General features: G+C 52.7%; 5 protein-coding genes across 5 annotated transcripts; 3 read left to right on the top strand and 2 right to left on the bottom strand.

Annotated features, from left to right (window-relative positions):
- Window positions 1-2,871: 2,871 nt before the first annotated feature.
- NCS57_01272000 (uncharacterized protein) lies at window positions 2,872-3,207 on the top strand (the record flags this gene model as incomplete). The annotated part of the gene is made up of 1 exon (XM_053062385.1): window positions 2,872-3,207. The coding sequence occupies one exon, from the start codon at window positions 2,872-2,874 to the stop codon at window positions 3,205-3,207; it is 336 nt and encodes a 111-aa protein (XP_052908913.1).
- Window positions 3,208-4,546: 1,339 nt separating this feature from the next.
- On the top strand, window positions 4,547-5,213 carry NCS57_01271900 (uncharacterized protein; the record flags this gene model as incomplete). The annotated part of the gene is made up of 2 exons (XM_053062384.1): window positions 4,547-4,889; window positions 4,936-5,213. 2 exons carry the CDS (start codon window positions 4,547-4,549, stop codon window positions 5,211-5,213), a joined length of 621 nt encoding a protein of 206 aa, XP_052908912.1.
- A 3,470-nt stretch (window positions 5,214-8,683) lies between these two features.
- NCS57_01271800 (uncharacterized protein) lies at window positions 8,684-9,088 on the top strand (the record flags this gene model as incomplete). Its single annotated transcript, XM_053062383.1, has 1 exon — window positions 8,684-9,088. One exon carries the CDS (start codon window positions 8,684-8,686, stop codon window positions 9,086-9,088), a length of 405 nt encoding a protein of 134 aa, XP_052908911.1.
- A 1,557-nt stretch (window positions 9,089-10,645) lies between these two features.
- On the bottom strand, window positions 10,646-11,254 carry NCS57_01271700 (uncharacterized protein; the record flags this gene model as incomplete). The annotated part of the gene is made up of 1 exon (XM_053062382.1): window positions 10,646-11,254. One exon carries the CDS (start codon window positions 11,252-11,254, stop codon window positions 10,646-10,648), a length of 609 nt encoding a protein of 202 aa, XP_052908910.1.
- Window positions 11,255-12,460: 1,206 nt separating this feature from the next.
- On the bottom strand, window positions 12,461-13,476 carry NCS57_01271600 (uncharacterized protein; the record flags this gene model as incomplete). The annotated part of the gene is made up of 5 exons (XM_053062381.1): window positions 12,461-12,599; window positions 12,648-12,906; window positions 12,959-13,012; window positions 13,114-13,249; window positions 13,456-13,476. 5 exons carry the CDS (start codon window positions 13,474-13,476, stop codon window positions 12,461-12,463), a joined length of 609 nt encoding a protein of 202 aa, XP_052908909.1.
- Between the last annotated feature and the right edge of the window lie 600 nt (window positions 13,477-14,076).

Raw genomic sequence — 14,076 nt, 5'->3', positions numbered from 1 at the left:
AAAAGAAAACCGCCGAACAAGCACATTGCTCGAATGAGCTGCTTGGCCACCAACAACGCAAACTTGGAGTTTACCCAATGACATCGTGTACGATTGTAAGTTCAAACAATCTCCCCAAGGATCGTGCCGGGAAAAGAAAAAAAAAACTCTCAAGTTACACCCAAAGACTCTACATTTAGAATTGATACCCTACCTACCTACCACGTTACTAGCGGGTTTACACAAGACGGTGCTTGCTCACCAATGGCCTTCAGCAACAAACCATTCTAGATAATGGCTTCTTCATATCTCAAATATGACTTGCCAGCCATCGCGGCTCCTGATACTGCGGCTGAAGTCGCCTCCTCAGAACGCCACGGAAGCTCAGCGCTCAATAATAAAGGGGTTACAGAGTGTGACCCGGCCCACGCCGCTGCCACGAGGTCTTCACGTTTTTCCGGTAGTACTGCCCAAGTTCCAGGCCTAATCTTCTTTACAGCTGGCCAAGCTAAGGGGCAGTAGAGTCAGTTGCTAAAGAGCAACAGTCGTCGTTCAAGTTTGCTACAATAGCCAACAGGTTAAAAGGTATAAACAGTCTCACAATCTACAGCTTCCATCCCACAGCTTCTCAAAAGGCACATGTAAACTCTGTGTCGCAGACTTCATCCCGGCATGCCACGAGCTATCCACGAGGTCTGTCCTCCGAAAAGCATGTGGTGCCCGTACAACATCAAAAAAGGACTCCAAAACAGTCCAAAAACCCGGTCATTACTAGACTGTTTAGTGTTGATGACCTCCTATTTATGGTCCAGCCTCCCGTTTATTAACTCGTATTCAACCTTCTTCTTTCTTCCTCCTTCGCTCTGGACAAGTCGATTGGCGTTCCTTGTCGTCCCGTTGCACTACGCCGGCAACTCCATGTCGCACATCCCGCTGACTCTTTTAGGATGCGAAAATTGTCAAGAGATAAGTCTCGGGACCGAGATGACTTCAGCCTCGTTGAGATGTTGCTCTCTTGTCAGGTTAGTAATCATCATCGGTGGCACCGTTGATCAAGCATAAAGGGTCCTTCTCCCCCTCTGTTCTGCAGGTCCCTCACATTTTGATGCTTCTCAGGCATATTCACTTGCATGATTCAGTAAATCACAGTTCCTTGCATAAATCACATCTACCTTGAAAGTCCATAGAGTTCTCAACCGCTTTGTGGACTCTTCAACCCTCTCCCCTTTGTCTATCAGGACTAAACAACTCACCACATCAACTCACACACAAAGACATATCCTTTCCTCACCATACTTCCCCTTTCAGTCAACACCTTTATCAACTTCTGTCACACACTCACCCACAATAACCCTCTCATCTTCTCGATCCAGAGCAAACAACCTGACTGGCCAAATCACGCCACCAGTCAGCTCAAGATCTCCTCTCGCCTCGACTTGCCCACGATCGAATCAACCCTCATCAAACCCAAGATCCCGAAACAAGCCATAATTCTCCCCGATCACGGCCCCCTCAGCCCTGCTCGATCGTATCAGCTGAGCAACCTCCCGAGACACACACACCACTTTCGTGTAACCTCACACGCTGCTGCCGCCATGTGCATCGCCCACTACCTCCACTACCACCACATCCCCCCCTGCCCCCGCCCCGTGAGTTACCTCTGCCACTATAGCTACTGCGCCGCGGCCCTCTACGATCCCCTCAGCGGGAGAGCCCTCGCGCCCTGCGACGACATCTCGGACAGTTCCCCAGGCGGGGACATTTGCAGCCCATGCACCATGGGCCTCTGCCTTATAAATCCCAGGTGCAAGTCCGGAGCCTGTCGTCTTGAGGATCTCGGTGGGCGGTGGGTGTGCTGCGCGTGTGGGAGGGGAAGAAACTCGAGCTACCAGTGCCTCAACTACCAACCCACAGCCCCGGACACGTTTTGCTATCACCAGATCTGTGAGAACTGCACAGAGGACAAGACGTAAGGAGCGTATCATTTCGAGGCCGAAGAATATCGGAGGGTGTATGTCCAAGTTGCAAGTGAGACATTCAACCAGGGCCCTGTTCATCCGAAATCTTCAAGGGGGGGTGAATATGCACATTCACGCCTTGGAATACTAATCACGATCAAACCGCCACAGACGACGACTCTCTTCACATCTTTTGTCTATTACCTATTTCGGGAAACGTTTCATCATTCAGTCCATCACATACTGGTCTTGCCCTTCCAGATTCGCTCATCACATAGCCCTTCTCGGTAACTCACAAGGCACTCCTCGTCCGATCTTTGTCCTCTTTTGCCAGCTCGACGAGAATCGAGGTTCCTCAAAGCCTCATTCTCAAGGGCCCGAAAAGCATGAATAACCGACAAGAGAAACTGTTACACACCTCAACAAAAAAGAAGTCTCCATCTCAACATCACCGGCGAGGCTCACGATGTTCCTCGTTCATGGCCCCAGACCGCCAGTTAACTCTGCATGGGGAGAAGAAGTCAAATCTTGGCTTCGGTTTTCGCGTTGGCTTGAACAAACTCCGTATTCCAGCTCTGATCATCTCCCGATCTTCTTCGTCAAGAGTTTGACCAGCCATGTCCGCCTTCGGGTCTTTCCAATACGGTTCGAGTTGCGTGTTATTGCAACCCGTCTCTTTTTTTTTTTTTTTTTTTTTTATCGATTTCTTGGGGGAGAGATATTGAAAGGACAGTCGGAGAAGGGAATAATAGGGCATCTTGGAAAAAGTATAAAAGGCTTGTTTCTTCATCTGAAGTTTAGAATCACTCTCATCAACTTGTTGCCTGTCATCTTTGAGTTTAATTTACTGCAATAACCTCAATATTAACTATCCAACCTCTCAGACCCTCAAATCAACAACACACCACCAACTCTCATCAAAGTCTCACCCAAAATGTGCCATCAAGTCACCTTCCGCCTCGCCTGCGAGCACGTCTCTACGTACATCACCTACTGCCCCTCAGGTCTCGCGCGAGGCCGCAGAGCCTGCCCGAGCACCACCAAGCAGTCCATCCCGTACCCTCCCCCCTCGGGCTACACGCTCCCCAAGTGCCCGCTCCCGGACTGTCCCTTTGAGGCCAAGAACCAGGCCTGGGACTGCTGCTGGTGCGGCAAGACGTGGAATGTCGGCGGGAGGTGCAGCTGCGTCATGATTGGCGAGGGGGGCACGTACCGCTGCGAGCACATCTGCTGCAAGTCGTGTATGCCCTCCAGGGAGTATTCCTCCTGAGTTTGGTTGGATAGGAGGATAATTGGCTGGATACCCAGGGTTAGGGTGTGTCGAGTTTGGCTTAGTTTCGTCGAGTTGACAGTAATAATCGAGAGTTCTCATCTTGGCTTACGGGCTACTGCCTTAATTACTCCATATATGCAGCCAACCCACCGTCGTCACTCTAGTATAGCCTCTCAACTTCAATCTAAAGGCCTGCAGTAAAAGCAAGACCAGACGCAGTCTTCTCTTACCTCACCGCTCGTGATCACATCTCCGATCACGCCGGATCTTGTCCTCGTGGCTTGTCCCATCTCCTCCCGAGGCTGACATGTCCCGTTGCACCAGATCCCGTCAGCCTGCATTGCAAGACCAGGGGGTCTAAATCGAGATGCACAGCTACACGGCCGAGGGGGGCTTCGATCGAGGTCTTGTGGACAGAGTCGTGCTCTCACCAAGATGCAGAACTCGGCGAGTTTCGGGGTGTTGTGTGAGGATATAAGTTCTCTTGACTTATTAGATCATATCAGTCAGTGAAACTAACAGGAACCTCATTCAGCCCAGTTCAACCATCATCACAACTCAACCCAACTCACAGCCTGCTTACCTGCTCCCCAGTACCAGGCTCCCGGATCGATCTCGTCTCGCAGACCGCCCCTCGTAGCCGCCTATCCAGCGGGGCATCTTTGTACCACCCACACACCCAGCATCCATTCACGAGGCGCCTCGTCACCTCGCCCGCCGTGCACATTTTCCAGATCATCGTGGCGTCCTATCAATCCCCCGAGGACCGTCGCACAAACCCCCCCTCGAGCACCCGAGACATTGAAAGCGCCCAAACCACCACCATCATCGCAACACGCCGCATCGGAGGGCAAGCAACCTCCGATGATGCAGCGCCGCAGGACACGATCTTGAGAGAGCAGCCACTGGATCCAAGGGCTGGGGTGGTGCAGGACGCCCGCCTGCCTGAGGGTGTTGACGGTAGTGTTCGTCGTGGATGCTTTGAAGTGGGTTTGGGTCTCGAGAAGTGAAAATTGCTTCGCTGATGAGTTTGAAGCCGAGGTCGTCGAGTTCGATCTACGCAGATGGATAGGCTGCTCTGGATCCTGGTGGGCGAGTTGACGAGGTGTATAAATAGGGGATGAGTGAAGCTGCTGTTGATGGGAGTGTTGCTTGTTTGCTGTATGCCATCTCATCCTTCTCACTTCAAACCTCAACTCGTCTTTCCAGATCCAATTTCACATTTCTTGGCCTCGCATCAAGCTTCTTTGACTTCATCTCACCTCCATATACCCCTTACCAGCCTCCCAGACCCCATACCACAGCATATACTCCATCCCAATCCACAACCAGCAACATGTGCCACGGCCATCCTCGACATCACCCCTGCTCCCACACGTCCATCAACTGGCACTACTGCCCCTCTGCCCTCATCGACCTCGAGACGGGTTACGAGACGCCCTGCTCCAACATCTCCTTCGCTGCCGCCCAGCCCACCAACTCCGACTGCCCCCTCCAGAACTGTCAGTTCAAAAGCAAAGGGGGCAGCTGGACCTGCTGCTCGTGCCGCCAGGGGCCAAACACTCAAGGATGGTGCACCATGCCCCTGAGTCGTCTCGAGATGGATCCCGAGTCTTATGCCGTTGAGGCTGTTGAGACAACGTGTGATCACGGCTGCTGTAGCAAGTGTATCCGATATGGTAAGCCTCTCTCTTACCTCTCATCGAGCAACTCTAACACATCCAGGCTCGAGTCGTGATCCAACACCCGACATGACGTTCCCAGAGATGCGCAAAGGCTCGGCATCCCGCAAGTTCGGATACAGCAGCGCCACAAAGTCGCATCGGCGCGGCTCGGCCTTTTCTCTCATCGGGGGGTTCCCGGCCGCCGTGTCCGAGGAGGACTCGACGCCGTCCCCGTCGACGTCCAAGTCGAGCTCGGGAGGCTCGGGGTACAAGATCGACCTGGAGTATGCCTCGGGCAAGACCAAGTCCAGCAAGAAGAGACACAAGTCCAAGCGCTGATGATGATGATGATGATGATGATGTGAAGGGGTTGGGGTTCTAGACATTGAGTCTTGTAGACCTGAAATACATTCCTCTTATCCTTTGTGTATCACCGAGTGTGTGCGACTTCACCGGGTATAAGAGCAAGCCATACCATGAACATCTCCGGTTTCTCCGTCTCGGGCTATTCTTCTGTCTCTAACGTCAACGAAACCAGACACGGTCAAAGCACTTTTCTCATCTCCACCCAATGCCTCCTCACCAACCAAGTGTCCTCCAAAGCATACAGCTACTTCCTTTGCGACATACTTTTAGCCACAGACGTCCGGATGAGTCCACCTTGGGGTCCGAGATGAATCAAAGCGAGCGTTGTTGGCTCTCCAGCTGCCGAGACGCACCCACTGCCGAAGGAGGGACGGACGCTTTCTTCAAGCGGGATAGTTTGGCCAGAAGTCGATGCCTTCCGACGGGCAGTTGATTTGCTCTCAACAGCTGGGAGAGATGCCACGTGCTACGTCTGCAGGAAGAACCAGGATCTGGCTCGTGGTCTCCTCGTGCGTGGCCGGGGAGGGTACTGTATGATTGACAGGACAGCACCTGAGACGAAAACTTTGGGGGGGCTGATCAAATCAGGGACCAAGGGAAGGACGAAAAAGAGGCCGGGCCATGATGATCCGCGAGAGCGGGCTGAAACGTCAGCCCATTGCCGCCAAAAGGTGTGACTCTGGCACTCCGGTGAGCAAAGCTGATGATTCGTCTAGAGTTGTAGAGATGACGGATCGTTTGTGAGAGAGGCTCTGCTTGCTTTGTTCGCTGCAACTCCACCAGAAGCGAGTGAAGCCCAACATTTCCCTCCTACTCTACCCGAGTTATCTCGACTTTCCCATGGTCAAACGAGGTCAATCGTATGTTTGGACTAAAAAAGATGGCTTTGTCTTTGTGAGACATGCCATCAAAATCTTAAGAGGCGATCGACCACCAACTCCACCGGAATTAGCAGCCATCCCGCAAGGCTAAGACGGCGCCTTTTGTTGTTGGTGTCGGATGACGAGACGAGCGAGCGGCAGCCCCGATGGCGCCTCGCGCGAGACGAGACCGACCCAGATGGATCCGGAGTTTGATGGTCTTGTCTCTTGTGAGATTGGGTTGTCAAAGAAAAGAGACAGCTGGGCTGAATATTGTTAGCTGAAGCCTGAAGCTACGGGCGAGCTATTCCCGTGATGATTGATGATCAACCTCGAGATGGGCTAGAGTGTAATTGTTCAACATCTTGTCAAGGTCAGCGTCTGGCCGTTGGTTGCACAACCTCGACCTGAATGGCCTCCCTTGCCTCTGCTTGTTCATTTCCACATTGTAATGCGGGTCTCGTGTTTTTAACTCTACCACCCACACGCACCCACTGCAAGGGCCATGACAAAAAACAAAACAAGAAATGTTGATCATTGTCCATGAATCCGAGGTTGCGCTGAAGGCATCACCATCGTAAACACTGCCAGTCACCACCCCTCGCTTAGCGCCCCCATTCACAGATCAAGCAAGCACATCGTCATTCAATCACCATGATGCTTGCTACTGTAACTTCCTGCTTTGCCCAGACAGCCAGATCCAAGGCGTGCGGCAAGGTTCATGGCTCCCACGCGAGTGGCGCACCCAGCTCCAGGCATTGGCTGGATTGGCACACGAGCCGGAGTGCCAGGCCGAGGAGAGGAAGAAAAGTCAAAGGGGTCCTAACTAGAGTGGGAAGCCGTGTGATGTTTAATGTTTCGTCGGGCTGAGATTCTCATTCCAGGCCTTGGAGATCACTAAGAGAAAAAGGCCTGTATGTATGCCTCGTGGGGCAGAGTCTGCATCTGTCCCCATCTGGATCCCCCCCTGGCGCGAACCTGGACTTTGAACCCCTGGAAGACGAGACGTGCTTGCAGCTGCACACCCTCAGCTTCCCCCGGCTAGAGGCCACGAGTCCACGAGGCGACGACGTGGAGGATTGGCCAATCGCTGGGTCGACTCTAGCGGGTGATCACCGAGGCGTCACTTGATGAGGACGAGCGGATACAGTTTCAATACATTACATTACCGACTGGAGAAGCCAATATTGAAAAGATGAAGCTGAATAGCTTCTCCTCTAGACCCTCGACCAATGCTCTGTAGAGTCTGGACTGCAGTGCTCGGCCCCGCCCGGGGTACATGATGTGTCTGTCGTCGCACAGGTACCGCTCGTCTCGTCTCAGGGGTCATGTCTGTCTGTCCTCTCTCCACTCCTCCAACACCCATCACCATCACCTCAATCGTGCCATCCAAAGCAACCCCCCTGGTCTCTGTTCTGAAACTTGGGCTTACAAGTTACCTTGCTTTGAGAGTGATCGGCTTCATCTTGTCCTTCTGTAATTATAGCGCCCGCCGCCATCGTTGCACCTCTTGACACTCTAACTAGTAAACAACATTTGGAATTAATCCTTCAAGTGACTTGTACTACAGCCGTACCACCTCCCACCCTCCAAGTACCTGAGTAGGAAGAAAAAAAAAAAAAAAAACGACCCCAAGGTGGTACTGTACCTCAAAGTAAGCCCCTCCCCTCCCTGAGAAGTGTGTGCACCTTACGCACGCGCAGCGCACGCACGTACGCGCTGAGACCAAGACCAGACCAGACCATACCATCCATGGCCATTCCCGTCCCGTCTCATCTTCGTCCTCTCTTGTTCTCTTTAATCTCCAAGTCCTCCCACCCCCTGCTCGCCATTTCTTTTTACTCCATCCTTTGCCCAATTTCTTTTCCGTGCCCGTTTTCCCTCTCAGTCTCTCCTCGTTGACTCTTGTCCACTATAACCTGACCGGACCAGACCACGCCAGACCACGCCCAACTTGATCAAGCTCCGATTCACCGTCGCGCACCAAAACAACTTAACTACCTACCTATAACTCGATCCATTCAAGCCTTGGCTACCATACCACAACCTACCGCGCCTTGCCTGTCCGGTCCTCTCGCTCCTCCGACTATCGACTCATCCGTCGCTGCTCGCCTCTTCTCTCGACTTCAATCACTTCCGTTTCATACTCGTCGCTAGTATCCACCAGCACCAGCACCAGCTTCTCTTCCTTTTACCCAAGTCAGCGTCGTATCGCGCATTGTCCACCATCATGCCTGCCTCCTTGGACTCTTCCCGGCCCATCATGGCCCCTTCGGTACGTCCTCCCCCTCCTCTAGGTTGTTTCGCCCGCCTGTCTGCCCTGTCCCCTTCACCGGGGGATCCGCTGTCTGCCCACCGTGGTGTTTGAGGACGCGAGCAAGTCAACTGTTGAGATGTGACTGATTGTCCATCTTTGTTTGCTTGCTCCAGCCGCCTGGTTCAGCTTGTCATCATCGTCTTTGTTCCCTGTCTACCCATACCCTGCCATATACTCTCTTCTTTGTTCTATATCTCTCCTGTTTCACTGTCGCAACCCTTCACCTTTCACACTCAAAACCGCTTAACTCTCGCCCATCCCTCAACATGGCCAAACCTCTTCCCTGGTCCTCTTCGCACGCCCACTCCCAACCCAGCCGTCGCAAGCAGGATCAAAAGCAGGATCAACCAGCAGCTGACCCTTCCAAGAACCGCAACTCTGTTCGCTTCAGCACCTACAGCATGGCTCCCTCGTTCGCTCCCACCGTCCAGACCACCGATTCGGCCCACGCCGAGATCCGCGACATCGCCACTGGCCTCGACCGCATGGAGAACAAGGCCCTCACCTCGCAGCGCGTCGTCCTCACCGACGAAAAGACCGACACCATGAGCAAGCTCGCCCTGGGCGCCAAGCTCGAGCGCGCCCTCGACAGGAGGATGGTCGGCCAGGACGCCGTCATGCGACCTCGCGGTCAGAGCCTCAACGAGAAGCTCAGCGAGAAGGCTGAGTAAACTTGATCATCTCGCGGCTGAAAATGCCTCGATCAAGCAAAACTGCCTCTTGTTTCCCACTCGAAACCAGCGTTTTTTCCTCGTTTTTCGCAAAGGCATGCTACTCCTCGCTTCGGGCACCCATCGCAAACCACCCGCATTGGCCCACGACCATCAGCCCAACTCCAGGGGGGGACAAAGGACAACCCACACCACTTTGACTCCCTCTACCAACCAACCAACTATACCACCCGCCAAAGCCTCATTTTTCACGAATACAGACCCCAAACTCAGGATACGCACACCATGAAAGACAGTTACTGTTTTCCTTTTTTAGTTCTCTCTTATTTTTAATGGCATGTCAGGGATGGATAAACAGGGAGGGAGGGGAACAACGTGACATGGTGCCGAGCCCAGGACTTCTACCGAAGATTCCGGAGTTGGATGGAATGAAATCAGGGAAACAAAGGGGGTGACCGAGAGGGATACACGCGTTTATTCTTTCAATCGTCATGTCGCCAAAGCAAAAGAGCCAGGCGCAAGGGAAGAAAGAGAGGAGCAAAGGGCGGCAAGAATCCCAAGGAAGTGTACGATTACCCATGTATTTTGGCGGATATCATGTTCTTTTTTTTTTCGCGTCTTTGCCTAGTTACCCCCTCATGCCGAGAAACACGGCCGTCAAATCAGTCTTCTTTATTGTTTCTACCATGGATGCTGGGTAGCTTTCGTTGTGTAGAGCAGCACTGAGTGGAGGTGATGCACCTGGATCCTATAGAGTTGAAGAATCAAGGGCTCTTGGCATTGGCACGACATGTAGTGCATTCATGACTCCCTGTGAAGAAAGTCGGGTGTGTATTGAAGTACTTGGGGAATACTTGCATTAACACGGAATATTTCTGACACAGACGTCAACTTGCAGGAAACGTGGTGGTGCTGAGGAGTCAGGGGTTCATTCGCATTGACTTCCATGAGAGCGCTTTGATACGGACACAAGCCAACTGTAGGAAAGTGGCTACGTATTGAAGAACCAAGGGTATCCTACATCTAGAGAAGTTACATAGACATGCGTACCTAGGAGTCCAAGGCAGATACTAGTACTTCCCTGTGAGCAACGTGCATGACATATGTTGGACCTCGTGGAGGGGTCTTTTTGCATTGATGGAAGCATTTCAAAATACACGAACTCCAGAGGTGTTGCGTATGAAGACTCCAGGGGCTCCATTTCATTGACATGGAAGCCTTGTCATATATCGAGACCAGTTGAAGACGTAGCGGTACATTGTCAAGAAATAGGTATTCTTTCGCATTGACATGAAGGCATTTTGACAGGCATAAACTCCCTATAAAAAACACGGCAGAAACAACAAACCCATTACCATCAACATAAAACCCGCATTCCGTCATGCCTTGGTGTGGCATATCCAGGCTGAGACATCTTCGGCTAGTATCTCGCCCTCTCTGAGCTCTGTACCTGCAGATGGTCATGGCCATCCCATGTCTCAGGTGAACCACTGCCGAAGCCATCTACATTTCAGCACACGCTCAACCACACAATCACCCTCGACTCCACGTCCCAAATCATGCTTGGTCCTTCTCAATCTTGCCCTCGACATCCTTGAGCAACTGCACAAGCTCAGCCTCCTCACCCTCAACCTCAAGACCCCTCTTGACCCAATCCCTCGCCTCCTCCAACCTTCCCATCTCACTCAGACACCTTCCCCTCCTCCACCACGCCTTGGCGTTTCCAACCCACCTCGCCTCGACGCTCGCGTGCGCGTCCACAGCGCCCTCGGCCCAATTCTGCAGCGCCATGTGCGCCTGCGCCCTGTTCGCCAGTAGCGAGCTGACCTCCTCTCGCACCAGGGCCGCGGGCTCCCACATAGGCCTCGTCATGGCCATCTGCAGACCCAGAGTGTAAAACTTGATGGCGTCGGTGTACTTGCCCTTGCGGTACTCTGCGTTGCCCGAGTCGCGGAGCTTGGTCACGTTGGCCGTGCGCTTGGGGTTGACGGGAATCGGAGGGGGGGGAGCTCCTGATGGTGTCTCGAGGTTGAGCAGCGAGCGGTGCAGAGCGTTGAGGGTCTCGAGTTCGGCGGCGAGGGCGCGGGATGGGTTGAGTGACGAGATGGACTTGGATTGAGGGTCCATCTGGAGAGGGAGGAGATCAAAGTGTGTAAGGTCCGACATGGTGACGGATGTGATTTATGTGTTGCGCAGGTGCTGTTTTTTATACTGGCGAGTCGCGGGTGTCTTTTGGGTCTGTTGGTAAAAGAGCGACTGTGTTGCGAGCGCGCAAGGTGGAAAAGCGTGGTGTTGAGGTTGTCTGTCACTCTCCGTGGGCGCTGCAAGTAATAAGTTGATGTTTAGGACACCTCACTTAAAGTTCTTATCTTATCTTAGTGGCACATGACACCCCTCGCGGCCACCTTGCCTTACCCTGGAGATTGACATGAACAACCTCAGTCAGTATATCGCAGAACAATTGCCTGCTCTAGCAAGTCAATTGCTTGTATTTATTGAACTGGATTTCAATGATATGATATCAAGGGGGATCTCCGCTAATTCATGTCATGTTATCATCGGTGTTGTCGCTTAAACATAGTTGTGTGCCCTATTTCCATGATGAATTGTTGCTTCAATAAACATGTCATCTGTCCCACATATTGGGGCTCTCCATACTTTAATGAACTCACAATTCGCCCAATGATAGGACTCCCCACACAATACGCAATCATTGACAGGTTGGTCCATTCCATGGACCTTGATAGATCCCATCATGCCATCAATCACCCAAATCACCATGACATGACGTCTTCACCTCGCTTCATCTCGCACAAGTCACAGCCATCACAATGCATTTCGTCGTATATACCACTTGATCAAACAAGAACCTTTCCTTTTCTACTCCTAGTGCAAAATGCGAGACCCTGTCCCGATGTAACAAGCACCTCCCTTCACCATCCCCTTGAACCCGTCCGCCGAACTACTGGCGTCCTTGGGTGATAGATGAAGAAGAGACATGACAGATTCCAAGAGAAAAAAACCCATATGACGCCCCGAAACAAAGTCCCATCGTTGGTCCTCATAATGACAAGAGTGCAAAAATCTCGGCACATAGTCTCTCTCATCCTCATGGATTCATCATGTTGATTGTGGGTTTCTGTGCTTTATTTTTCTTCTCTTGGGGAATGGGGGTTCCAGACGACGGGACTTCATTTAGAACATTTTTGGGGGAATCGACATCCTCTCCTCAAGCCGCCCTTGCCATCACTCAGCAAATCAAGTAAATCCCTTTGTTGAACCGCCGCGCCAATCTAACGAAACGCACGAGAAATCATGGTGCCAAGTTTTACCTAGACCGGCAAGAACCTAAAGTCGAGGGATATGGCTGGCTTAGTAGCCAAAGGCAGCGAGGGCCTTGGTGGTCTCGTCCTTGACGGCGGCGGTCTTCTTGGCGTCCGAGAGTTGTCGGGCAGCAATCTTCTTGCGCTCGTAGTAGGCCGCGGCCTTGGCCTTTCTTCGGTCCTCCAATCTGTATAATGTCAGTGATGATCTTCAGCCTATGAGCACAAAAACATACCGGCTAACAACGTCCTGGTACTTCCAGCCAACCTCGTGGCTCAGACGGCCAACGGTGCAGTACTTGCGGCCGGGCTGGAGTCGGAGAACACGGAGAGCCTGGGGGACGACCATCTTCTTCTTCTTGTCGTAGGGAGGGGGGACACCCTCAAAGACCTTGAGGCGCTCGAGAGCGGCGGCACCACGGGCAGTCTTGTGGGGGATCATGCCACGGACGGCCTTGTAGAAGATTCGGGAAGGAGCACGGAAGTGGAAAGGACCTGTCTTGGAGTCAATGACTGCATCTCGACACTGGGAAGCGGTTCTGCTCACCTCCGCGGGTGGGGTTGAATCGGGTGATCTTTCGGAGGTGGGCGTGGTACTTGACTGTTGGCATCATCAGCTTGTGTCCTGGCTCGTCGTGGTGGTGCCCGGTGGTGGTGGTGTTCGGCCACAGGTCGGAGTTGTGCGTCGTGGGGGAGACATACGCTTCGCGCGGAAGAACTCGCCAGAGATGTTGAGAGCCTCGCAGCGGACGATGACAATCTTCTGGCCGCTAAGGAGCTGCTTGGCGACAATGGAGGCGAGTCGGCCAAGGAGATGGCCCTTGCCATCGATGACGACCTAGAAGACGCACAAAGGTCAGCGAAATGCACCTTTAAATATTCCCATGTGAAAGCAGCGGGCGTCGAGTTCAAGGCAGAAGCCGGCGCTGAGGTCTTGGAGATCCCGCAGCATCCTCAATCCATTCCCAGCGCCTGCATCCTGCCTCTGCCCTCGACCCGTGGTCGCATCACCATGGTTGTGCGGTAGACTTGAAGGTTACTCACAACCTGCTCGAACGTCGACATCGTAACCGTCTTTTCTGGGGGAATTAAAGAAAAGGAAAAGAAGGGCAGCTCAGACGACGGCTAAGACAAACAAATCCTCGAACCTGGCCGGCGAGAATCTGTATTTCCTGTGCTGCTGGGGTTAGTCGTCCCTCGAATGTTGGGTGGAAGTGGTCGCGATATGATTGACGTGCGAAAAATCCAAGGACCGCTTGAGGGCTCGTTGTGCCTTTGGATGGAAATACGCTAGCCCCATACGGAAAGGGCGTGATTCGGCAGAAGCGGTGCTGGATGTGCTTAGGGTTTAGAGACCTAGAGCCTTGGTGCCGACAATTTACCGAGCGCGGGCGCGCCCTTCCCACAAAGCTTGAAATGGATCTCGGGCATCCGGGGAAAGTCGGTGATTTGGCACGTGACCTCGGTGGATCGTTCCGACGGCGGATGGGTAAGGGTTATCGTCACGGATCAGGAAACCTGGAGATGAAGCAAATGTGATCTAGATTCAAGTGGTCTAGCCAAATCCCAAATAGTTGGTTAAAGAAGAGAATACAATCTGTCCAGGCTTTCTATCTTTGTCATCATCGTCAAGGCCGTCGAATCTCCTTGGATCTATTGTACAGC

Source organism: Fusarium keratoplasticum, chromosome 10, assembly GCF_025433545.1.
Source record: "Fusarium keratoplasticum isolate Fu6.1 chromosome 10, whole genome shotgun sequence".
NCBI lineage: Eukaryota > Fungi > Ascomycota > Sordariomycetes > Hypocreales > Nectriaceae > Fusarium > Fusarium keratoplasticum.
The sequence above is the reverse complement of the archived record's forward strand: the minus strand, read 5'-3'. Positions and strand labels throughout refer to the sequence as shown.